The following is a 27,126-nucleotide window of genomic DNA, read 5'->3' as shown; positions in this document are numbered from 1 at the left end:
TTCACAGATTCCTGTCTTGCTGGTGTGTGCTAACAATCAAGCAATGAAGCTGGAAACACATGGGAACAATACGAATATGTTCCCTCAAAGATTATGTAGTCGTGTGGCCAAATCGTGTGATTCAGAGAACATAGACACACAAAAAAGAGAACACCAGATGCAATACAGCTTGAAACAATGACACAGATGTTAAACATATCTTCAAACGTAGAGATGAAACATTTCATTTTCTCATTTGAATGTCAGGAATATTACTGCTAGTCAGTCAGAAAAAAATGTAGTCTAATTTCGAATTTCTATTGATCGATGTGTTCGATGTTCATATCAAACTATATTATATAACTTGTAACTTATTTTTTTATACCTTTATTCCTTCATTTTATTCTTTTAATTTCTACTATTGTACTGTTCACACTGATTGTGTACGCGACAAATGAAAGTTGAATTTGAGATCATAAGACCTATGTATCTTGCTGTGAATTATATGAAGTGCCGTAAGTAACGTAACTGTACAGTTATAGATAGAACTAATACAGCAGTACAACTTGTGAACAAAAAAAATGTATCGAGTACTCAAGTGTACTTGTCAATCTCTAGAGTCGGAGTAATTATCTTAGTTTATTGTTGTTTTACTTAGATTCACTTTCTGAATGTGACATTACTGACACTTTCACTACCTTTACAAAGCTAAATTTTGACGTTATATCTAACAACACAGTATATTTGTAGATGAACTTATATACTTTGCTGAACTGAAACATTTTTTAATTTTTGCTTCATCTCAATGACAAGTAAAACAAATAAAAAAAAAAGAGTTCATTCAGACAGATAGAAAAGAACATCGAGGATTTTGACATTGGTACCAGATTACAAATTAAATTGATTAGGCTGATGTAAGTTTCTCTATCCAACAACTTGCTCATAGTATGACATTCACCTTTTACCTAGCAAATGTTTTAAACATCAGTTATAGGATAGTTAATAATCGAACATAGTGAGGGCTCAAGAAGTACAGATCAATCGACTGCATCGTTTTTAAACTGCTGCTCATGCTGCATCACATGGTAATGTAACAGACACTAACTAATGTCTATCATATACTGTACTGTATATGAGCTCAGAGATGCCCATGACTGTCTAGTGTTGCTGTGAGTGACACAGGAGTAAGAGTAGTGAGTACAATACATACAAATATACTTACAGTATATAAATATCTGATTGTATTGTATTGTATTTTATTGTGTTGAAGTGGATACAATATGGGTAAGTGATACTGATGGATAGTGAAGGATATGTCAGAAATGTATCCCAAAAATGAGTACACACCGGTGGGGCTGGTGAAACATTCTGAAAAAGATTTTTTTTAAGCTATTTTGAGTGTTATACTGTAGTGTTTCCTGGTGGCTTTCATTTGTGCATTTACTTTGCATGACAAGTTAAACTGGCTCTTTACCCAGTATGAACTTTACAGGAAGTAGCCTAGGTGAGATTATAAGTATATAAGATAAAGAGACAAAGAGTTCACAACATGAAAAAAGAAATAAATTAAGGCGAAATGTGATAGACTTACGTAGAGCGATTTTTGAGATAAACACTTTTTAATAATTTTACTCTATAATACACTTTCAGTTTCATTGTCCAATAATGGAATGAAATGATTTTGCCACAAACCTATGGCTGAATTACATTCCCTTTCATTTGCATCTCATATATTTTGTTTTTCCCAATGACTTCAAATTTGTGCTGTGAAGAGACATAAGACGTTAAATTTCCAAAACGCATCATCACATCGTAGTATCAAATCCTTCAACATTGTAATGCAAAAACAAACAACAGAATTAAATTGCGAGATCATTTTAGAACAAAGAAAATCTTAGATACAATCCAGAACAGGTCCTCAATTCCCATGAAAATGACGCAACACGTAAACAGATGTACTGTAGTGAAATATGAGATTCATTAAACACTGCAGAAGCTCACACACACACACACGCACACACACACATGCACGCACACACGCACGCACACACGCACACACACACACACACACACACACACACACACACACACACACACACACACACACACACACACACACACACACACACACACACACACACACACAATCTATTCCTCCATTCAAAATCCACACACTTCAGTTTGGTATTTAATGAGCTCTGATACTTGTACACACTCTTAACATTTTCCTTTTAAATAATGTAATAAATATAGATTTCTGTGTCATATACATATAAATAAATAGTTTATATGAACACCTTCATGACATTGATGAGCACAACAGAAAAAAACAAACAAACAAAAAAAAACCCCACAACACACATTAGGACATTAAAGATACAACTCGGTCCAGGCCCTGTACAGCTCATGTCTACTACAGACAAGAGAAGAAGAACCGAATGAATCAGAAGCGAAATAAAAACACAGCATCTTCGATTTTTTTTTTATATGGAAATAAAGATTGGAACAAAAAAGTCTTCCTAATCACGCTTTATATGCAATCATATGACAACAAAGCGTTTTAGAAAGAAAATAAAAGGATATCTGCAAAGAACCTCAATATAGTCTACAGGACTACGGCCAACAAATCTGATACAGACACTGACCCTTTTGTAGATGGGAGTTCTACTGAACTACAATACATACAAATATACAACCATATATATTTATATATTTTTGCATTGTGGAAACAACATTGGAAAATAATAATGATTGATAGGTTTAAAATGTACACTACTTTGCCAAAAAAATTAGTACACATCAGGAGTGCTGGTGGAATATTGTGAAACTGAATAAATCGAGTTTTACAGAATTGTTGTGTGGCATTCATTTCTCAAAAAAAAAAAAAAAAATGTAAAGTAATCAATAAATAAAAAAGGTTAAAAAGGAAAAAAGTTCTGCAATAATTGAACAGTTCACAGCTTTGAATAAGGGACTATTTGTATTGTTTTTTTTTTTTTTACACGTTACTACTCTTTTAAAGTTCAGGAATACTATTGTTATTTTTTTTTTAGCTTTGAAATAATATCTGCAAGCAGGAATATTTATTATCAGTAGTAATTTTTTTAAGTACAGAGAGCGAGTAAATATAAAAATAAAAAAAAGGTTTGGATGCTTTTGTGAATGAGAGCCTCTGATTCCCTTCATTGTCTTTCACTTAACAGCTAGGGTTAGTGTTAGGGCTAAAGGGCTAAACTTTAGGGCTAAAGTTTGTCTGTAAATAACATGGAAAGTTAATTATATGTATATTTTATTATTCTTTCTTACTTGGTACAGTATGTGGTTTATTGTGAATTCATTGTGCACTGTTAACGTACTGTGAACTGTTAAGTCTTCGTCCTACATGTTTTGGCCCCCTTTTGTTGTGGCTGTTGTGACACCAACTTTCTCCTAGGGGATTAATAAAGTACTCTACTACTACTACTACTACTACTAGTTAATAAAAGGAGTTCTAATTCAACTTCCCTTCTCTTTTTCATTTCTATTTTTATTTAACCATATTCTGTTATTCCTGGACACTATGCAAGGAATTTGGTAAGAGAAACATTAAACCGAATATGCCCTAGTCTTTAATCGATGTCGCTTAGGTGAATAGCAAAAGAGCAAAAAATGGAGGCATGTTTTTTGGGATGTGAACCTAGCATGGATATTAATGTCTGATTAATAAAAGTATGAGATGTACACACTCATCCACAATTTTACACAGAACAACTAGTACACCTAGTCATCCTCGTAGCTGTCCAATCATGTTGCAGCAGCACAATGCATCAAATTATATTTGGTCATGTCAAGAGTTTCAGGTAATTAAACACCAGAATGGGGTGAGCATATGACATCAGCATATGCCTGACTAAAAAGTCTGGTATTCAACTGTCCGGTACTCAAATGTCTGGTATTCAACTGTCCGCTAATCAACTGTCTGGTATTCAAATGTTCGCTAATCAACTGTCTGGTATTCAACTGTTCAATTTGAATTACGGCAGTTGCAGTTAACCTCTGTGACCCCATATTTCTGTTACTAAATACACATTTCTGGCCATAGAGAGGATGCTCACTCGATTCTGTGCAAAATAAGTTTGAAATTTCCAGGAAATCTGCAGTTTCTGAAATTTGCAAAACAACCTGTCTGGCACCAGCAACCATGCAACGGTGAGATGACTTCCTCCGTTGTCATGTTTGTTGTGAACATTAGCTGAATCTTTTTCTGCAACATTTTATGCTACAACATGATCGGATAATTCAGATTATTTCAGGAATGAGCAGAGGTACATGTGTTCCTAATAAAGGGGAGAGGTGGTAAATGTACCCCAATCCTTTCTCAAGTAAAAGTGCAATTACTTAACTAAATACATCATCTGGAAAAAGTTGACATACAGCTTCAGATTCCACACTCAAGTATGAAAGTAAAGCACGAGAAAAATCACCAACGTTTAGTTACTGAAGTTAAATTAGTGACCATTTACCAATAAACCACAGAAGCTGGGGAACCATTAGCTAAGGCTATCTATGTCCTGCATTTTAGCTAAGTGATGTGAGCAAACTAGCTGAATGCAAATATCTTAAAATTCTAGCTCTTACAATGCAAATAATTCTGATTAATAAGCAGTATAAGTAGCAACAAACACTTTATAGAGCCCAGTATTAGATGTCTAATTAGATTATTGCTGTTTAGTTTAGTGTTAGTTAGTACTTCAAGGTAGCTATTGAAGCTGATACTGAAAGGTTGTCTTATGACTAAATAAAGGAGTATAGAGAAATGCATTGCGTAGAAAGTGATTTTTCTGTTTAAATGTTGGGAGTAAAAGCCAGAAATGTTAGGTACATATATGTTAAAAAAAAGAATTTAAATACAGCGGCTGTACATGGTTATATATAATTAAATATGTTATACATAGAAAGCGCTGGCTGAATGCACAGAATTACATACATGCTTAGCTGCTTCACCTTGACACTTGACTAACACACTAGAGAATATATAGGACATGGGAGAATGTAGCAACGCTATAGATCCTGAGTGTCAGTGCTTTATGGATATCATCCAATGGTTAGGTGCTGCTCAGTGCCCAGAGTCAACAGTTTGTAGATCACAGGTCTCGGTCAGCTGAGGCTCATAATCATGGACCTGTGAGATGTTTTTTCGAACCAAGATCCCCACTTTAATGGGGAAACTTACAGAGATGGACATAATTGTGCAGGTTTTCATGTCATTTAAATGCTTGATTATGGAGAAACCGGTGTGATCGTCTTTAATAATGATTGCACAAAAAATAATATATCCATCAGCATCTGTCAAAGCGAGTCTCATCACTGAATGAAAAACATATTGTTTTTTGTATTTTTTTGGCGTTCTCAGTCTGAAGTAATAGATCTAGCATTGTGAATGTCTGAAAGAGCACTTAAAGTACTCTCGCTACCATTTTACTGCACATTTGGGGACTCACGAGTATAAACCATCACAGAGAATGAAATGTTTCTTTATGGCGATCAATACTTCTGTCTGAAGCTCAACTTTTTTACTCATTCTAGAAATGTGTCTTATTTTATCATAAAGCAACAAACAACAAAACTGAGTGGATTAAGGAGTGCTGAACGAACACAGGAATGTTTGCCACTGATGCTTCATCTACCAGTTTAACAATATCAGGTCCAAAGGGGACACGTTTCCAAAAAGTTATAGTTTTAGATTTCTTTTGAATCTGAGATGAGATTTTAGAATTCTGGTTAGGGTAGATGGCCAAGTCATGGCCAAGACAAGACCAACTCTAAAGAGTATAAAAACATAAAACAACAGACCAAACTGCATTATACTGTAAACTGCAGTGAACAAACACCAGTGGGCAAACTCTGATATAAGACCAAGACCAAATCGGGATAAAATTATCCTAAATCAGTTGGCAGAGAAAAACCAGCTAGGATTGTGTTATTCCTAAGTGCACTTCTAAGTGCAACTCTAGCAAAATATGTTTTATATATCAACATATGTATCAACACAGACATCCATATTATTGATCAAACTAAAATATTGTAGTATTCAGATGCTGTCATTCAGCTACTATTGTATATTAATTACTCATTTTAGTTTACCTTTGATAAATCCAGTCTTGATCAATTGCACATCTATCGTAGACATCTATCAAAACAGTCGGTCCTATTGCTTGTATCTGTCACATCTTGGAGTATACCGATGATGTAATTGTTTTTGAGTTTACTAGCCTTCCACCATTTTTCTGTACCATGACAAAGAATAGCTATACATTTGACTTCTATATCTAACTCATTTTAAGTGAATTAAATTTAGTGACCATTCTAGCCATGAACTACAAATTCATGACTATTCATTGTGAATTTGTGTGTGATTGTTACAGGGTAGGCTTCATACTAACTAAATTATTAATACAAGGTAGCTGTACTAACTATGTTATCATGTTTTTTTTTTCATAATATCTTACTAATTTCTAAGTCATTATTAGTAGAACTGAGAAAAGCTTAATTCTAATGTTGCTTGACAATGATATTTACTGTATGTACAGTGAAAATAAATGGTTGGCTATTATGTTGACACTTGGTTAACAGTGTGAATGTTGGGTTACAGCAGAAGTTCTGAGTGAACATTTCCTCACTCTGGCTTGTACGTTTCTCAAATTCAGAGAGATCTGAATGATGTTTGCAGATGGTGTCCTTCTTACTGATATGAACAGCTTTATAGTTCAATCCCAATGGCACAGATCATAGATTGGATTAGAATTTTAGATCCCTGGGGCAGTGCAACTTTAATCTTCTGCCATCTCATATATCTCTCCTAAATGTTTTATCAGCATGCTTTATCAAAAGAAAAGAAACACTGCCTTAGGAAGAAAAAAACACTTTCTACAATTAACATAATGGCTGCCTTCTTGTGCTTGACACTTTCTGACTTTTTGCAAGAAGCTCGAGTGATCAAAGTCCAACTGTGTTTCTAGTTTCTGTACAAATTTACAGGGCTTTAAAGCTGGAACACTGAAACTGTGTCTATTTAAAGCACAATCAAATCCTCTCACACGCCTCTACATGCTTTTGGTGCGGTTTGGGTTTATATTTAGAGAATCCTTATCCTCTTCTCATTGCCTTTTCTTATTTCTAGTGCATCTTGCTTTGTATGCACCTTGTTTGCCTGAAGTAATTTGTAGAATGAAGCAATATCAAAACAGAAAGCTAGATAACTGAATACTTCTAGTTGGCCATAGGGTTACAGTCCCTAAAAATAGTACGTAACAGTTTTTTTTTATCTTGGTTTAAACTGTTTGTTTTTCTTTCTTTATCAAAGCATTTTCTTTGCATCAAAACCTTATAATGGTCATGCAGTAAAATGCATGACGGTGCTCACTTCTTTCTGCTTTTGTTTTTAAAATCTGTCCCAATTTGGATGGAGATAGTTTAGACATACGATATACAACGTCGGTCAAATCTTCACAGTGTGCTAAAGTACGGATGACTATTTGAAGGACTAGTAAAGTGAAAAAAACTCAATAGCTTTCCATACTGCAGTGAATGGACAAAATGCAAGAATCAATACACAATAATCATATTTGTTCAATTTCATAGTTTCTAAGATTATATTATTGGTCCTCATGAATGAATACTTTAAAAAAAACCTCACAAACTATATGCCAGCTTCTGGGGTTGATTATAGTTACTACCGTCTTAGTAAATCTTTCGGTTTAACTTGCTTAACGGAATAGTACAAATCGTGGGAAAACACTTGAGAAGCTGTGATATTAGAAAGCGTAGTGTTTTAACAAACCTCTGAACCCTTTCTGTGATAATTGACTGCCTTTCATAGCTAAAAAAACAACAACTGAGTATTCATGATTGAAATGTTTGAAATCCTTATGTTAAAGGGCATCAGACTGAGAAAGCTGCAATTGTTTCATATTTGAGAGATGGTCCATATGTTCTCTGAACATGTACCCATTCTAATATACAATACTTCAGCTATCTAGTACCAACAAATTTTTTTTTTATCCCCAACAGACATGTTCCATCTTTCACCACATGGAAAGTGTCACTGTCAAAGTTTGCCAAATACTTTGTTTTGAATCTGCAGGTATTTGCCAGACTTCTCAATAATGCTTCCAGGCTTCGTTATCCTGAACCGACTTTATCCTGATTTGACCCCAGCGGTCTCCGACTGAAAAATCCCTCACACAAAAAGAAGAAAAAATAATAATAAAATTAAAGGTTGACCATTACAACCAGACAGGCCCCATCACAGAGCTCGGAATTTCTACCTCTAATTCTTCAAAGGATGATCAAATGGTCTCACCCCCCTTTCACTTGATCAGAGGGTAACTCCTGCTTCAGGTTTCTTTCTCCCATCTCTCTTTTCTGCACCAGGCTGGTAGACATGTCCAGAACTTGTGTCTACATCTGCACACCACTTTTCGGGGCATTATTCAACAGAAGGTCTTGTACCCTGTTTGGACTGCAGCTGTTCCCTGGGTTTCCTTAGCAATGGAGGATAAGGGGGAGTGCACTAAAAGGAAAGTTGTAGTGCTCTATATGAGTTAAGATCAGACAGCGGATGACTGCTTGATGCTGTGGAAGCTGACCCGAGTGGGCGAGGTGGGAATGGACATGGCCCGTGCCACCCGTGCCCTGATCGAGTGCTTATCCTGCCAACGGTGCCAGCGCTTCCGGACAGCGGAACGGACCTGCGGAGAGAAGCAGAGGTTTGCAATCACTTCTAAGAAATTCAATCAAAGTTAATGAGTTTCTAATCTTGAGGGAATAAGTATAGAACAAGATACCCAATCACATACATATGTGGGGTTACTTGGGATATTTCCCAAGACACAGACACAACCAAACCTACATTTTTGATAATTAATGGTGGTGGTTAAGTTTAACTCTCACATTGTATACATATTTAGACATATTTATTTCCCTGGACGGTTGACCGGTAATATAGACCAACCATCGATTGTTGCTAGCTGCAATACAAGGTGTTCAGTGCTGTTGTTTTCTAATGAGTGGTAGTGAGAGGCAAGATGCAAATGCCTAAAATTGATTTGCTATTTATTAAATTAGGGAAGCAAAGAACAAGGATCGAGCTTAACTGACAAATTAATGGCAAGAATTCCCAAGTAGATATATAAACAGTCCCTATGGCAAGATGGAATAAATAGACAAACTAATGACAATCTAAACAGAAAAAAGAAGAACACAATCGGTAGATATACCAGTGATAGGATAGAGGAGATGAAAGGACTACAATCGAAATGAAGGCACAGATGAAGCACAATGTACAGTATGAGACAAAAACCAACAAACCAACATGAGAGCAACAAACCAACAAACCAACATGAGAGCAGTGCTTATCTGCCCTGATTCATGGGCTGAAAGGAGGGAACTGTGACAGCTGTAGCTTTGCATTAGCCTATATTGTACATCCTGCCTTTTGTAGCAAGAATTTTCCTTGCGTGTTGAAATTCAGCAGTTCATTATTCAAAATATAAAATATGTAACGTTCCTTCTGTAACAGAACAGTAATCTTAAGGTAATTGTAATGTAAGCTGATAAATTCCAATGTGATCGTATAGCTCGGTGTGATTTGTTAAGCTCGGCTTGAATATTAGTCGCTTTCATTTTCTATATGCTGGTGTTGTAACACTCATCCATCTAAGGATCTCTGCATGGCCCAGACTTGGATGTAAAAAAAGAAAGAAAGAAGAAACTCATGAAAGATCATTCTTAAGTCATTTGTATTCAGCATGCATCATAATGAGAGAACACCATGCTCTTTTTTTCTGACTTGTACTTTGGAGGTAATAAAGGAAGCCAGAAGAATTTATCTGAATCCATCTAGATTATACTTTAGGCAGAGGCTTTGATCTGTTAAAACCCTGGCATGTCAGACATTTGACTGCGTAAAAATCTGCAGTAATGTCTTCCCAGCTGAATTACGACTTGCACACATGCTTTTTGACACTAACCTGAAAAATTGTACTTACTGTATGTACATTATAGAATTAAAGGTTCTTCAAGGCTTCACTAGATAATGAAAGATACGCACAGAAAATGCTTATATTGGAATATTTGTAATCTGCTTAGTGATTTCTTTTGGTGATGTTAGTTCCTGCAAGGAATAAGTTGTCACTGACATGACAGGGTGACATTGCCAGTGCAGTTACAGTAGCTGTTAATGATCTCAAACATAAGGGATCATGGCCAGGTTTTGCTGTTAGGGCCAAAAATCTATAGTAGGTGCTTCTTTATGACTTACCATTTTTCAGCAATATTAAACATTGTAATAATGGGAAATCCAATGGCGAAATATTGAAGACAGAAGATGCTGGACTCAAAGCTCCAGAACGCAATGACATTACTGTATACAACGTATGGCTGAGAACTACTGCTGAAATGGTTTGTTTAGTTAGATGTCTATGAGCAAATGAGAGAGGTAAACAGACTAAAGAACGAAAGCTAGACTATACTAGGCTAGCCATTTATCCATGGCTTAATCCCAGTGGTGCCAACATCAGCAGGTGAGTCGAACCACATTTTGGGTAATATAAGCCACCAGTCCCCAACATTTCAAAAATATTCTGATATTATTTACACTAGTTCACCTCTAAGAAGTCTAACCGTTAACTCCATAACACTATAATCAAGACATCACAATAATGTGGTGCTGTCACAAGCTCACTAGCCTGACACGGGTCACGTTTCCCATGACAAAGATTGCCATGTGTTTCTGTTTTGTTTTTCAGATCTGTCTTCCCTGCCTAATTCCTCACCTGTGCCTTATTTCCCCTCATTGCTTCGAGACATTTATTTCTTGTGTTGTATAGACAATTTCAATGTTGTTATCATTTATTATCCAACAAGTCCTTTTATTATTGGTGTCAAATCATGGCTCATTTTATCTTGCCTGCATTTTATCTGACGCTACACTGCTAAAGGTTATGACTGTTGTAACTAACAGAGGTCACCTCATAATGTTAAAGAACAATTACTTTAATATAACTAAAATAAAAATATTTACTATTTTTACTATTAAAACACTGCACACTTCCATGCTGGTAATTAAAATGTTCAAGAGCACAGGGTAGAAAAAAAGACACTAATTACATATCAAGTTATGTTCTTTAGGATTACATGAGTTTCCTAGTGGGAATTAAGTCGAAATGTCAGCTCAATTTCCATGTGACCTTTAAATGTGTCCTCAGCTAGTGAGGCCATAATGGGGAAGACAGCTGTGTGCTGTGTGTATGCTGTGTTTTTCTATGGGGAAAAATGTTTGACAGATATGTCAGAAGTTAGATCAGAGGCAGAACATCTCGGCAAATAATGCTCTTCTGTCTGCTTCTACTAGTCTGCTGTTTGCTCAATGCAATTTGGCATTTTTAACTTAAGATTAATAAAAGGATTGTGATTTGAGCAAAGAAAAGATTTTGCTTTGAGCAGCTGTTGTTCTTACAGTGAAGAATCAGGTGAGTGACGTTTAGATCGTCTATCCAACAAAGTGACAGACGTCTTGTCACACGTGAGTATTCTACAACAATCGTTCTCTAACCAACTTTACTCTTTCTGTCTTTATAGGTATATTTCAACTAAGTGGAAACAAGACACAAGATATGTTTGCACAAAGGGGACATAGTGAGACTGCGTGTTAATAAGCACCGGACAGGACAGGAGTACGTTATCGAATTACTCAAAATCAATCAATCAATCAATCAATCAATCAATCAATCAATCAATCTATCTATCTATCTATCTATCTATCTATCTATCTATCTATCTATCTATCTATCTATCTATCTATCTATCTATCTATCTATCTATCTATCATAAAATCTAAACCTAAGCACATTTGCTTCCTCCAGGCTTGAGGATTTGATATCTGCATGTGTTCACAGAGCTTCTTATTCCCTGCAATTTAGTGGTTTCCTTTTGGTACTCCAGTTTCCTCCCCTTTTCCACCCCTAGTCCAAATACATGATATGAAGGTAGACTGGCATCTCTGAATTTGTGTGTGAGGCTGTGTGCAACTGTCCACTGTGATTGGTTGGTTGTTTCCAGCCTTGTGGCCTTTGACACTGTGTAGGATACGCGATTAAAGAAGATGAATGGATGAATGGATAATCCAAGCCAAACAATGCCAACACAGGCAAAATGTTATTATTTAACAAGGAAAAATGTCTCGCCGTTGATATTGTGAGAAGATTATTACAGTAACAGTCTCCAGTATCAGTGCTATAAGAATCATGTGGAAAGTATTCAGGATTTTCTGGTGTTGCAGTAACATGGCAAATCATGGTCAGTTAAAGCATATTGAGTTGTTTATTAATTCATAATAATTGCAACTTTCTGTGGTATAAGAGGAATGAAACCCTTTTTTTTGTATTAATATAGTATTGTAATATTAGTACAAGGGGTAAAAGGGAAATATTAATTTTTATTGTAATAACAGAAAATAATTAATTAGCAAAAACATTATATGCATTTGTACTGTCGTTTATCTCATCGTGAAATTATACAATAAATATCTAACGCATTCTAAACAGCATGAAAGCCAGGCAGAGTGCTGTGCAGCTGTGATTAAACAGGGTTGAAAGGTAATAAAATATTTAAGCATTGACAGAGTGAGGTTGTTTTATTTAATCAGTGATCTGCCAGTCAAAGAAATGTCCCTTTCGAAGACCTGCATCTCAGCAAATCAATGAGAAACCTTAATGATTAACATTAAGTCACCATTCTGTTTTTAGTGTGAGGGACATGCCTTCTGTGATGCCTTGTCTTCTGCAGATCTCACCATCTCTGGCTACTGGCTACAGTGGAGTGTAAACTGCAGTTCTGACCCTAGTGTTGCACTTACGATAGGGCAGGAGTTCCCTATCTACTAGAGAAAAACTTCAGAATCTCTCTCTCTCTCTCTCTCTCTCTCTCTCTCTCTCTCTCTCTCTCTCTCTCTCTCTCTCTCTCTCACTCTCACTCTCATATCATATCTGCCTTTATTGAGTACTACAAATAACCGGGTTTCCTAATGGTTTTTTTTTTTCTAGATCAGAGTCAAGAGTATTTTGATTCAAGTCACAGATCGTGGCAACCATCACGACAGCAAAATGCTTTCAAGAAAAATAGAGCATGTCAATGCAGTTAAAACTCAGGGAATCTTTCTAAAAAATATTCTATCATTAACTTTAAGCCAATTATTGTATTACTTGCATTTCTGCAGTGACTGGAATTGTAAAGAATGAGCAAAGACTTTCTAGTAAAAGACCACTGAATATTACAAAGCGATGACACCTTCCAGACTTGTTAAATATTAACAATTATTAATGATTTGAAAACCCAGTGTTAAAAACTACAATAGAATCTTCAACAGATTCAAATGTGTGTATTAATACGATATAATCTACTGTCAGATCTGCTGCTATAGAAAATGAGCCACATGTCACGTTTATTAACAAAAAAAAAGAAAAGAACACGGAACATAGACACTAGGACACCGACTAGACAGGACGAAGACAAAAGGACAAAATAAGGATTCTGCGCTGCTCGAGGCAACGTGGCTTAACTAAATACTACTAATAATTATCAGACACATGAGGGACGGGTGTGCAGAGACGGGGAGGAAGAGACAAGGCGGGGCTGACACGTGAACACAGAACGTAAACAAAAAGCACATGGTCAAAGTCCGGGCTGAGTCCTGACACCACATCCTTTTGACCACTAGAATTGTGCTATAAATAGAGCTGTAGTATAAGTGGCTACAAAGTGAAAGCATGCAAGCAGGATTCAATTGTATTATTACAAAACTAAAGATATTACAAATGAACAAATTCACACGAATACACAATTCCAAATTTAGATTTTACTGTATGCCTTGCTACAATTGTTGAAAATTTCTTTTTAATGTCATTTTATTATGATTTGAAGAGCACTATTTTGACGTGGAGCAAGTTTAGCATAGCAAGAAACTCTTTTTCGTTAAAAGTAGCAGGAAGGTTCACTTTCAATTACAAATAAAATTAGCTTTTTGCCATTATCCTGAATTTGCAAATGTCAGACCATACTGGATTTTGTGACAGCAAAATATTTATAAATTTTTTTTAAAGCAACACTAATTAATTTGTAATCGTTAGAAAGTCTGACTCGTAACCCGAAGGTTGTGGGTTCGAGTCTCAGGCCTGCCACGACTGAGGTGCCCTTGAGCAAGGTAAATGAACATAAATGGGTGCCCACTGCTCCGGGTGTCACGATCAGTGCACCGCCCACGCCCACTGAACACCAACACCGAGAAGCGTCTCCAGAATACTAGCTCTCCTGGACTACACCTCCCAGAACCCACCACAGACTCTGATTGCTCCACCACCTGTTCCTCATCAACCGCTTCCTATAAAGACTGAAAGTAAACTTGACACCAGTGCGAAGTCTTGATCTGTTCCGGCAATAATTCTGAGCAATTCCCATGTTTTCTCTGTTCTGGTTTCGGTTTCGGTTTCTGTGTTTTCGTTTTGTGATTGTTTGCTGCCTGCCCTGACCTTCTGCCTGCTCTCTGATATTGTATTTACTTGCCCTGACCTTGCCTGTACGATTACGAGTTTGTCTTTATTAAAAGCTGCAAATGGATCATCCACCTTACGACTCTCTGTTACACCGGGTGTGTGTTCACTGCTGTGTGTGTGCACTTTGGATGGGTTAAATGCAGAGAACAAATTCTGAGTATGGGTCACCGTACTTAGCCATATGTCACGTCACTTTTTATATGTTTTAATAATTTTTTTTATAATTTTCTCTTGTAAACTATTTATAATAGAACTTACTAATAGTTAACTTAATGTGGCTGATAGCAATGTTATTATTGTTATGCATATTATTACACATGATATTATCTGTCTGTCTGTCTATCTATCTATCTATCTATCTATCTATCTATCTATCTATCTATCTATCTATCTATCTATCTATCTATCTATCTATCTATCTATCTATCTATCTATCTATCTATTTGTGATTAGATTTTGTCATGATCTTTTCTGCCTTTCTAAAAGAGATGGTGTGACATCTGGGAGTGTTAAAACAGATATGTCATGAAGATTGAACAAGATTTTCCAAGAAATCTGGAAGATCTGGAAGCTGGGATACGAAGGAATCAAATATTATTCAAATGATCCGAAATGTTGTTTCAATGATTTGTACTGTAAGAGGGAAGAAGGCATACAGTAGGATGCCTACAAGTTATTGGACAACATTTATATCGCATCCAAAGTTTTGAAAGTGATAATGGTTTGTTTTTCATTCATCTTAATATCTCAAACGTACGATAATGTACGGTTTGTGTCCCTTATAATAACCAGTTACTGTAATGAACATCATAATGAGACTTGTCAAAAATTCCATAATGAATTCAAATAAGAATCTTGTACAGGATTCGAATAAGAATTTCGATCATATTTTGGAATCATTTCTATATGATTACTGACATTTTTACAGGACTGTTTTAATGGGATCTATTTGGGTCCCTGTTCAGGTCTATGTGAGAATGCAAAGTGAAATATTTTAATTATCATTACAGCATGATATTTTTTTAAAGATTTAAAGGTAGATCTAGCATATCAACCTAATAATACTATATAATTCTAATTAATTTGAGTCAAGTTTTATAATCGTATTTCATAATCACAATGATCATGTATGTAAAACAAAAAAAAAATCATTTTAATTTTACAGAAAATCTTTTAGGATTTTAAGACTTCCACGGCACCATCTGTCATTTTCAAAAACACAACATTATTTCAGTTCTAATGAAATACACAAAGACTTCCAATAAATTCCTAATATCAAATAAGATCCTTCAGGACAAAGTGAAATTCCAGGAGCATTTCATGGAATGAATGTCTGTAAAACATGACACACTGTATTTCTACCACACATTTCTGTCCTTTCTGAAAGTGTGCACATTAAATTCATTACATTTGCCAGTCCACCCACTAGCATATTTTTTGGATTGTTGGAGGAAACCAGAGAGCCCTGCAGAAACCCACACAGATATACAAAACTCCACAGAGACAGGAAGTCGAACTCCGGATCAAACACGAAGCAGGGAGCCATGAAAGCTACCCGCCGTGCCGCTTAGTCTGATACTGTGGCAAGCTCTATATTATATTACTGGGTTATGGATATGGATCAATATGTTTACAACTTGTCTGTCCTTTTGGTACAAGACCGACGTTAGATGTAATGTTTTGCTCAGATTTTGTTCTTCGGATTTTACCATCGATTCTGAGTGACCTTGGATCAGTTTTCTATGTCAGGACGTGCTCCCTTTATTCCAGGTTAGCGATATGTTCTTAACTACTAATCCCTGAAGGATCAAACCCATTTCTATAAGATAAACCATAATTATTCCTTATTTTGATGAATATTTTATGACAATCCTGTTTTTATCATTATTGACCCCTTTGTTATTGACTACGGCTGGGAGCAAGAACTGGAGCTTAATGTGATCTTATTGATTGCACGGGTCAGACCCAGGGAATCTGGCCAAATTACTTGGTTTTGCTTGCGCTGCACTTCAGACTTTCGACAGCTTTGACTTAGAGTGCGTTTTTAGCAGCGTTCTCCCTAGGGGACACGGTAAAGTTATGCTCCTGTGCGTGTAAAATGAGTAAGGCTTGTTAGAAGAGGGAAGAGTGGAGCGGAAGAGGAATGCAAAAGAGTTTACTTACTTCACTGTTCAGGAAGCAATAAAACACGGACACGAAAAAACCCTGGAGAGACGAGCGGAGAAAGAAAGATTACGTCATTTATGGTGAAATAAGGCAGAAAAAAAACCACGCTTGTGTTTCACATAAACTAAATAACTAAGCCGCATGCAAAAAAAATGAGAAACCCAGAAGTAATTTTACTCTGATTAGGAAAAACAGTTATTATTTTTTATAATAAGTAGTGCCTGCTTTCCTATGCCGTGAAATAACATTTAAATCTAATAACCAAACTGTTCTCCTCTTAAACTCAAACCATTTTCTCTTTGCTTTCTTAAATTATTGTTTGATCCTGTATCGAGTGATATTCCTCATCTGTATATGTGAAGCGTGTACCATGCTCTCCATTCCATAATCTGTAACATTATATAATTATCTAATTTGTCACATAACACGTTCTTTGTATCTTTGGAAATACATTATGTGTATAAAGACATATCAATCACAATATAAATGTTTTATAGCTTTATGTCAAGGCTTGACGTCTTTACTTTATATAAAGGTTCATAAAAGCAATTCTACAATTCAATTCAATTCTAGTTTAACATGATAGCACCTTGAAGTTCTGTGAGCTTATTTTTTCTCTTTAGCTCTAATTGCCATGACAAGTTTTGGATATTGAAGTTTTTGATATATAAAGTTTTCGAAAATCAAAATGAAAAGTAATCCACTGTTGAAACCAATCTTAAAAGCTTAAAGATTAGACTTAATGTAGACTTAAAGTGTACATTTACATTACTAGTAGGATGAAAAATGATTTATAACACATTTTGAATTTTATTAGCTTTATTATAGCTTCAAGAGGCATTATTAGAATTGATGCAAATGAAAAGTCTACACATTCTTTTTTGTAAAATGACAATGCTTCATTCTAAACATTTTTCTTAACTCTAATTAAGCCTCGTAAAGCTATAATAAAGTTCTATAAAGAGTTTCTGAACATGTTTATAATAATTGACATAACGTCTATAAATGACTCATAAACATTTATACGTTGTTTAGAATGAACATTACAACAAAACAAAGTTAATGTGAATAGTGTCATAATGCTTAATAATAAACAATTTTATAGTAAATAAATATCAAAGGTGCTTTACTAATATTTCCTGGTTCATTATTCATTACAAAGGGCTTAATGAGGCATTATTATTAGAGTATAAAATGCATCGAAGGAATTATCGTATTTATGAATGCTTCGTAGATGGTGTGATCATTATTCGGTTGAAATCAGGAGAGGTTCTGGATTACTTTAGAGTCTTCTGACAATGAAACTAAACATTTTTGGCCCTGCTCTCTTGAAGGCAATGTTTTAATCAATATCTCAATACTTCCAACACAAGAACAGGCCTCTTCTTTAGAGCTGCACAAAATTATGCAATGTGAGGATTGAATTAACTGCTTCCATATCCAAACCGTGTGGAACTTGCCAAGTCGGCGTCAGTGTAATATGACTTTCCCAAATGGCAAGAGACCAACTGCAAACAGTTATTATTATTATTATTATGACTTTCACAAGCGTGACGCTTATGTAAACGTTTCACTGGTGAGAGTCATCTTTTAAAATAAACCGCTATACGCATTTAATCTCTTTTATGGAGACAGATGACAAACTAAATTACACTACCAGCAAAAAAAAAAAGAAAAAAGGAATATAACTCATGTTTTTCATGCTGTAATGCTTTCAAGACTTGCAATTAGGATATTGCTTACTTGAAATGACTCAAGGAAAGAATTGAAATAGATGAAGACGATTTGGGAGATTTCGTCCTCTCCGGGGTTGACGAAGAAAAGCATGTAGGTGATGCCGAGGAGAGGCAGCAGGACCAGAGTTGCCTTTACTGCTTTCCTATAATGTCAGAGATGTTAGAGGGTTAAAGATGTCAGTTCAAGAAGGTTTAGAGAGACTTGCTCAACATGAGCTAAAGGTTGTTCAATTACTGTATGATTCCAATGACAGAGGGCTAATTTGCTTGCACAATCTGATCAAATTATTTGAAATGGTCCGGCTTAAAGGTCTCATTTCTGCAAGTTCTAAGACTAATCAGGGTGATGGAAAAAAAATCACTGATGCAGACATGCAGGCAAACAGTAATATTAGTCTTCTTGACTTGTGCTGTTAAAAAAATACATCCTGAACCCATCCTGTAAGTTCTCTTTACTGATACTAAGAGACCCACACAATGTTCCAGCATGACAAGGTTCCTGTGCACAAAGCAAACTCACTCAAACGTATGAAAATATAGTTTATTAAGGCTGATGTAGAAGACTATGAATGTCCTTCACAAAAGCCTGACGTTAACCCTATTGAACACCTTTGGGATGAACTGGAACCCTGACTGCACCCCAGACCTTCCGAGACGACATCAGGGCCCGATCACACTAATGTTCTTGTAGTTTAATGAGCACAAATCTAGTGGAAAGCCTTCTTAGAAGATTAGAGATTTTAATAGCAAACAGGAACTAAATCTTAAATGAAATGCTCAACAAATACATATAAGTGTTATGGTCAGCTGTCCACAAACATTTGTATGATAGATAATATAGTTTACATTAAATGTTTTGACACCCTTTGGGTATCTAATATTAAGCCAAATGTACAATAATATTGCTTTTTCTTTGGATATCCTAGCTTCGTAGTGTAGGAAAAAAAATGGTGAGAATGTCGAAGCTCTTAATGAAGAAGATGGATCAGCATGGAAAAGAGATCTCCAGGTGGAAATCACTGTTAACATTTATTTGTTTTATCTTAATTTATTGATTAGTATAATTTATTAATTTTTGCTAAATGTTGGGGAGGGAAATTGCATTTTGTAATTGTATAGATTTTACATTCTGTATTGTTCTTGGGGGTTCTATAACAATAATAATAGTAGGGGGGACTTTGATCCGTTGTGGCAACCCCAAACATTTGAAAAAACAACAACAAAAACAAAAGAAACAGTCCTCTGTAAACTCTGGATGCAAATTAGCTTGGATGAGTTTATTTTCTTACAACACATGAAAACCTTTATTATGTTGTATTGGTCTTTTAAGTGCAGCAGCCTGGCGCTTTTGAGCGATGTCAGCAGCTTGTTCCAGAGGAAGTTTGTCTTTTACTGCAAATGAATATAAAAGTGCTGGAGTGTGACTTAAACCTGACTAACAAACTTTCAGGTTGGATTTTTGGCTGCTTCAAAATAGAGATGGAAGCGTTTGCAAATGGGATTGGGCTGCAACAAATATTTTTTCTTATTTAATATTGAAGGGACTGAAAAGAAACCTTGTTAGATGGATGTACTGGGTTCTGCACCACCAGGTCCCTAATTGTGTTTATCTTTCACAGAAGAAGACATAAGAGGAATTCTTTTATTTATAGAGGTGTATTCGGATGTTGACCATCAAAGGTAAACTCAGTCCCCAGCACCCCCACTCTTAGGCAAGGCACTTAACCCTTTCTGCTCCAGAGGGGCAAATCATGGCATGCTCTGGATCTAAACTTACTACTGGAAGAAATTACAGACTGCCTCAACCCAGATTCCACTCCATAATATTTCTCAGAAGGAGCTCATTCCCAAAGTGTCTTAAAAATAATTAAGGAATATGTGTAGAATACTAAATTAATACCCTTTAATCAATTATAGCATGAGAGCAGCAGCAAGGCATCACGGACCATCTCTGAGCAAAGTTGTACGTGACTATGATTACCAATTAGAGACATCTGCTGACTGTCCTGAGTTCTTTTTGACTCTGATGAACCCAAAGTGCTTCATGTATTTCATCACTGCTATGCTGTAATAAACATTCATTCATTCATTCATTCATTCATTCATTCATTCATTCATTTTCTACTGTTTATCCGAACTTCTTGGGTCACGGGGAGCCTGTGCCTATCTCAGGCGTCATCGGGCATCAAGGCAGGATACACCCTGGACGGAGTGCCAACCCATCGCAGGACACACACACACTCACACTCTCACACACTACGGACAATTTTCCAGAAATGCCAATCAACCTCTTTGGATCGGGGGAGGAAACCGGAGTACCCGGAGGAAACCCCTGAGGCACGGGTAGAACATGCAAACTCCACACAAACACAAGGCAGAGGCTGGAATCAAACCCCCAACCCTGGAGGTGTGAGGCGAACGTGCTGACCACCCTGTAATAAACATCTTCTTCAATAAACAGCTTCGACATTCTCACCATTTTCTTTCTTACACTACGAAGCTAGGATATCCAAAGAAAAGAATTTCACTGTGCTGTAATGGATATCACATATAAAGGCTTCCACTTCTAAAAAACAAAAAACAAAAAAAAACAACAACAAACAAAATAAAACAAACAACAGCAACAGCAAAAATCCTCATTGATTTAAATCCAGTAGAGAATTGTAGCAAGCATAATGAACAGGGAAGGCTGTTGCTCTACAGTGTAATTACTGCAAATGACAGGGCTGCATTACTGTCATCAAATGATTGGCAAACGAATCAATCAGATTAGATGAATGGAATTTAATCATCACTTGCAAGCAAGAGATGATAAAGATTAATGTGACGTTCTCATCCGATAATGTTAAGATGGATGTCACACAGACTGTTCAACACAATGACAGATAGATTTGGTTTGATCCCCATGAATTATTTTGCCACAGGACATTGAATGTGGCTGGCAAGTGAATGAATAATAGCTACAGGCTGTCAGGTGCATCGTACAGGACTCACAGAATGACTGACAGTCTAAAAGGAAACACGCATTTATTGGATCTCTGTCTGTTCACCTTAGAGCAAACGCTTAAACACTAAAATCTACAGTCTACTCGGTGTATTTGTGCATGTGTGAAAGTTTGTTTACTGGCATGGCAGTGACCCTCAAAATGTTGAGGGTTTGATGCTTTAAATTTTGATGCTTGATTTAGGAGAATGTATTACAAAACTTGATAGGCAGCATCATGACTATAGTAAGATATAACCAATTGTGTTTGACTGGAAACAAGTATGAGCCAATCATGTTTCTTCATCCAGTTTATTGTTTACAATATAATCTGTCCTGAGAAGCACAGACACTAGATATGTTTACATCCAAGATTTTTGCCAATTTATCTAAACTAATTAAAGGGCTCTATAGTTTTGAAGACAGGCAAGGGTGAAATCATCAAGCCCTTGAAAATACCCTCGCTAATTTTTTCATTGGTTGTTGCGTTAATCTTACCCAGATACAATAGTGCTATTTTCTGATTGGCTATTGTGTAGCCTCTTTTTTCTGATTGGCTGATAAGTGTCAGGCTCGACTAAGAACTTTAGGAAACCCACTTGATTCCTGCCCGGTTCCATAAAGACAGCGGTTCGGACTGATACATTTTGGGCGCTGCGGCTGATTAAATATATGATAAATAGTCAAAAAGTTTTTCTGCGTGAGTAATACAATGTGTAGCGTGAGAGCGTGAGAAAAGACCAAAATGCGTGACTGTCACCTAAATGCGTGACACTTGACAGCACTGTAATTATGATTGCAGATGGCTAATAAACTGTTAGACAATTTGTGATACTTGTGCTAATGTTATCATGACACCATAGTTTCCCACCTTGATTCTTAATTGGATGCCAAAAATTGGGGAGGGTCCTGTAACTAATCTGGTTCAAGAACTAATCTGTAACTAACACTGTAACCAAATAAACAATTTCTATCTTTCTAGTTAAGCTAGTCTTGTCCTGGTTACCAATGTTGCCATAACAACATGAGTAAACGTTACCATAACGACATGGAGTTTTCGTTTTTTCCCATTATTCTTATTTGGGTGTGTCTGTAACTAATCTGTATAAGAACTAATTTGTAACTAACAGTGCAACCAAATAACAAACCAATGGATAGCAAACCCAGATTGTTTTAGTCTAATTAATCTTAGTCTTGCATTAACTCACCTATACTGAATTGTCTCTGATGTGGTGGAGGCTCTTAGCTTCGTCATCAGGATCCTCACGATGTTGAAAAGGAAAATAAAGTTGATCTGTAGAAAAAAAACAAGAAGAAATGAGAGAGTGAAAGAAAAATACAGTTTGTTATTGGGAAAAGCTGGGCAACAATATAACACTACATATACTGTATCTCAATAATCTACTTCATACCCTTTACGTAAAAACAGCAGCAATGTTGGAAACCCCACCCTCATTTTTTGTAAAGTTTTCTTTTGACAACATTGTATAAAACTTGTATAAAACCTGTATTGAGTTCTGTTAGATCTGGACTCATTTAAACAATCTTCTGGATGTTCTCCCTAATTTTTCATCTAAACATCTGAATTACTGCAGCCTGATTTTTCACAGTTAAACAAATATAAATGTAGGTGCTTATTTTTTTTTTTACTAATTGAATTGTAACCAAGAAGTTCTACTTTATGACAAACAGTAACAAACAGCATTTTAGTGCATGTGGTACTGTATATGATTCTGGATGTGACCGATTCATTTAGATTTGAATTTACTTATTTGCTTTACTTATTTACTTACATTAACTATGTAAATCTTACTACACTGTAGTGCTAAATTTGACTGACGGCTCATTTGTGGAACGACTGGACAGACTGGTGAGGACGCTCGGTTCTGTGGTTGGAAGAGAGCTGGACACACTGGTGAAAGTAGCAGAGAGAATCTTGGACAACATCCACCACCTTCTGTACAGCATATTCATCAGGCAGAGGAGTGTGTTCAGTGGCAAACTGCTGTCTCTGTCATGCTTCACTACAAGACTGAGGAACTCTTTTGTCCCCCTGGCCATTAGACTGTACTCTATTTCTCAGGTGTGGCAGGAGTGGAAACACACAAACTGAAGACTGATTCAGTATCTTAGCATTTCATCTGACTTTACTTGCTGCTACTGGACATTTTTTCGGGTATTTACTTTAATGTTTGCACAAAACGTGCTTGTATCTGCTCTACGTACTCATTGCTATGCCTTAGCTGATGCTACAATGCTACAGCATAACATTTTTAAGTGTAACTTAAATGGGTTGACATTTTAATCTGTACAATCTTATAGCTTGATTGCTGACAATCAGTTTGGGGAGTATTCTGTTTTTTGTATGTTGCTACTGAATGCTTTAATCAATCAATCAATCAATCAATCAATCAATCAATCAATCAATCAATTAGTCAGTCTGCCCACCCACCGACCAGTCCTTCCATCTGTCCATCCGTCCATCCATCCCTCTATCTATCTATCTATCTATCTATCTATCTATCTATCTATCTATCTATCTATCTATCTATCTATCTATCTATCTATCTATCTTAAACACAATAGCTCGAACATACCAGAAGAACAAGGATCATGGGACCCTGGTAGATGTAGTCAGTATAAACCCCAGCTCGCTTTCCGAACCAGCACCTAAAGTCACACAGAACAGAGAAAAAGTCAATGAGCTCCTGCTGTAAAATGCAAAAAAGTAATTCTCAACTCCATTCATTCAGCTCACTTTTCTCAATCCCCAACTGCACTCAGTAAAGCGTGCCTAAAACTCCTGCCCCATTTCTACAGGCACTTTGAGTGGAGATGAAAATGTATGGAGAAAAAAAAAAAACGATGGAACAAATCCAACTAAGTGATTACTATAAAAAAAAAAACTTCAAAACTTTTCAAATTGCTTTTGTCAAATGTGACAAAAATTTTTTTTGTCATATTTATTTAGTGAATAATGTTGTTTATTGTGGCATTTAATCACAATGTGTGTGTTTGTGTGTGTGCGTGTGCGTGCGTGTGTGCATATGTGTGTAGGGTGTGTGTGTGTGTGTGTGCGTGTGTGTGTGTGGTGTGTGTATGAGCATGAGAGAGAGAGACAGACAGAGAGAGAGGAAAGAGGTTTGTGGTTTATGATCGTGAGACATGTTTGTAGATTGATATGTTCAGATACGAACAGGTGCATGTGCATGTTTATCTTTTGTATAAGTGTGTGTGTGTGTGTGTGTGTGTGTGTGTGTGTGTGTGTGTGTGTGTGTGTGTGTGTGTGTGTGTGTGTGTGTGTGTGTGAGTCAGATCTCCAGTGTGGAGCAGATGAAATGATTGCCTGGCAGCAAAGATTCTAGAAGGTCAAAACTATGAAAAGGCAAAGCATGCTTCCTGCCAAAATCAATTACAGAGTAGCTTTAAACGCTAACACTTTTACTGATGAGGCCTGCATGGAAATTTACATGACGTGATGCTTATTGTGCTCCAATCTAAAGCTAGAAATCTAGCATGGTAAATATTCTAAAAATTTCTAATCATCATTCAGTGCCTGTTCATTACGGTGTGCGATAAAGAATATATCAGTCAAATATTTCTAATATATAACGGTTGATAATAACATGAGAAGTGAAATGATTCTTTATAATTGGCAAACTTTTATTATAGGAATCTCAGGAGTACAAGTTTATTTGGAATGAATAACTCATGAAATAAATTAAAGAACAAAACTTTGCACTTCTTTGAATCCGTTTTATGTTATGTTTAACGAGTCATAACTGCTGTGTCTTTCGATCTCCTTGTTAATAAAACTAAAACAAACAAAAAAAAAACCAAACGTTTCTGAGTTTGAGAACAAAAAAAAAGAGTATTACATAAACCTCTGATAGTTTTAAAGAGCTGGCACCAGAAACACTTTACAAAAATGCTAAGTAAATGCGTCCTCGGAGAAAACGAACAACTACAGACTGTGGAGAATCTACCACGCAAGTCATTGTGGAAGCCGTTACTATGGAAACAATAAGCTATTAAAACGAACACATTTTAAATCTTTACTGTACAGTAAATCTCCAGGTCAACGTAATAATTCAGTCTAGAAGTAAGGAAAGGATTATATATTCACATATTTAAATATGTTTAGAATTGCCTAATGTTACAGTAGGACAGTTTAATATCGGCAATTTGCCGGTAACTCGGCTGACAGGAATTTCCTGTAAATTTAAAGCACAAGTTTTTATAGTGAGCTGTTGTTCTGACCAATGAGAATCAAGAATTTCTGACCAATGAGAATTAAGAACTGAAAGAAAATGAAGTTGAGAAATAAATGTATATAAAGTATAATGGGTTATGTTTAAGTGTTTAAGCTCCTGACTCAATAACAACAGAGAGAGAGAGAGAGAGAGAGAGAGAGAGAGAGAGAGAGAGAGAGAGAGAGATAGATAGATAGATACAAATCAAAAGAGCTGAAGAAGCATAAAGGGCACTTACTTTTCATTGTCGTAGTACAGCTTACCAATGGCCCATGCAACGATGATAGGAAAGGGAATACCTGCGAAAAAAAACACTCATTATTTTCACAGCTGAACAATAAACAACACAATTACTGTATTACTGTAATCAAAGTACCACTAATTGGTGACACCCATTTGTTCACCTACTGTATTTATTTTTTAAGCCCAAAATGCTTGATTTTCCTGTAAAAACCTGCTGATTTTTGTGATTTGTATATTGGCAAAAATTGCAAGCTCATGATTCTTCTTTTAAAGTCCTACCAGTAAAGACACATACGTATGTAATTTATTTTTATGATAATTAACGCATGGGAAGTAAAAAGGGTTTTCATTGAACGTGTGTTGTGATGAGATCACACCACATGTCTCGGCCCAAATCTCCAGAATACCTGCTGTACCCAGAATATCACAGTTTGCTTGACTTAATGTTCATTTCAGCTTAAAAAAATCATGAAATCCCGGAGTGACTGTCCATCTGTAGAGTATCTACAGTGGACTATATAAATAAAATGCAACATACTGTAGTGTCACAACATAACAATATATTTAACAAATCAAAATTCAAAGTGGCATTTCTGATTGACGGATGTTCTGAATGAATAGCAGTACTCACACCAGCCGATACAGATGAACATCCACTTCCTGAGCTTATCGGTGGAGTAGGTCAGCACGATGGCTGTGTGCAGATAGCAGCCCTCACCAAACATCCAGAAGAAGTTGGTCACATGAAAGTAATTATATGCTGCTGTAACCAGCCTGCACCAAATCTGTCAGCCAAGAGAAATGAAAATTATAGAAAACCGTCCCTGAAGAAGACACAAACATGGCTTTTTTTTTTACATTGGGCCTTTATGGTAATGTCAGAAAAGAGCAAGTGAGACCGATAGCACAATTGAACAAATTGTTGTTTCTTTGAATACGGTTGAATAATGATGTTCAAATAGCTAAATGTGCTGAAAAGTGCTTGATTAAATTAATAGTGGAGTAATAAACAACAAAGAAACAAACAAATAAATAGGAAGAGATTCGATATCTTTGGTTCACTAGAAATTAAGCACAGCAATGAAGAGCTGTCTGTCCATCCATCCATCCAATTGTCCATCCATCCACTTCCATCTACCTGTCTGTCTATCCATCCATCCAATTTTCCATATCCATTT

At 36.1% G+C, this 27,126-nt stretch overlaps 1 protein-coding gene across 1 annotated transcript in view; it reads right to left on the bottom strand.

The window, feature by feature from the left end:
• Positions 1-4,552: 4,552 nt before the first annotated feature.
• The window catches only part of crhr1 (corticotropin releasing hormone receptor 1), a 133,788-nt gene continuing 111,214 nt past the window's right edge, over positions 4,553-27,126 (bottom strand). Inside the window, exons 8-14 of the mRNA XM_027138956.2 lie at positions 26,580-26,733; positions 25,944-26,004; positions 24,050-24,122; positions 22,661-22,746; positions 18,477-18,612; positions 16,731-16,772; positions 4,553-8,708 (exon numbers count right to left, since the gene is read on the bottom strand). Coding sequence (XP_026994757.1) covers positions 8,568-8,708; positions 16,731-16,772; positions 18,477-18,612; positions 22,661-22,746; positions 24,050-24,122; positions 25,944-26,004; positions 26,580-26,733 — 693 coding nt within the window. The 3' untranslated portion in view covers positions 4,553-8,567. The remainder of the gene's footprint in view (positions 8,709-16,730; positions 16,773-18,476; positions 18,613-22,660; positions 22,747-24,049; positions 24,123-25,943; positions 26,005-26,579; positions 26,734-27,126) is intronic.

Source organism: Tachysurus fulvidraco, chromosome 15, assembly GCF_022655615.1.
Source record: "Tachysurus fulvidraco isolate hzauxx_2018 chromosome 15, HZAU_PFXX_2.0, whole genome shotgun sequence".
Taxonomy (NCBI): Eukaryota; Metazoa; Chordata; class Actinopteri; order Siluriformes; family Bagridae; genus Tachysurus; species Tachysurus fulvidraco.
Note: the sequence above shows the minus strand (reverse complement) of the source record. Positions and strands in the feature narration are given on the sequence as shown.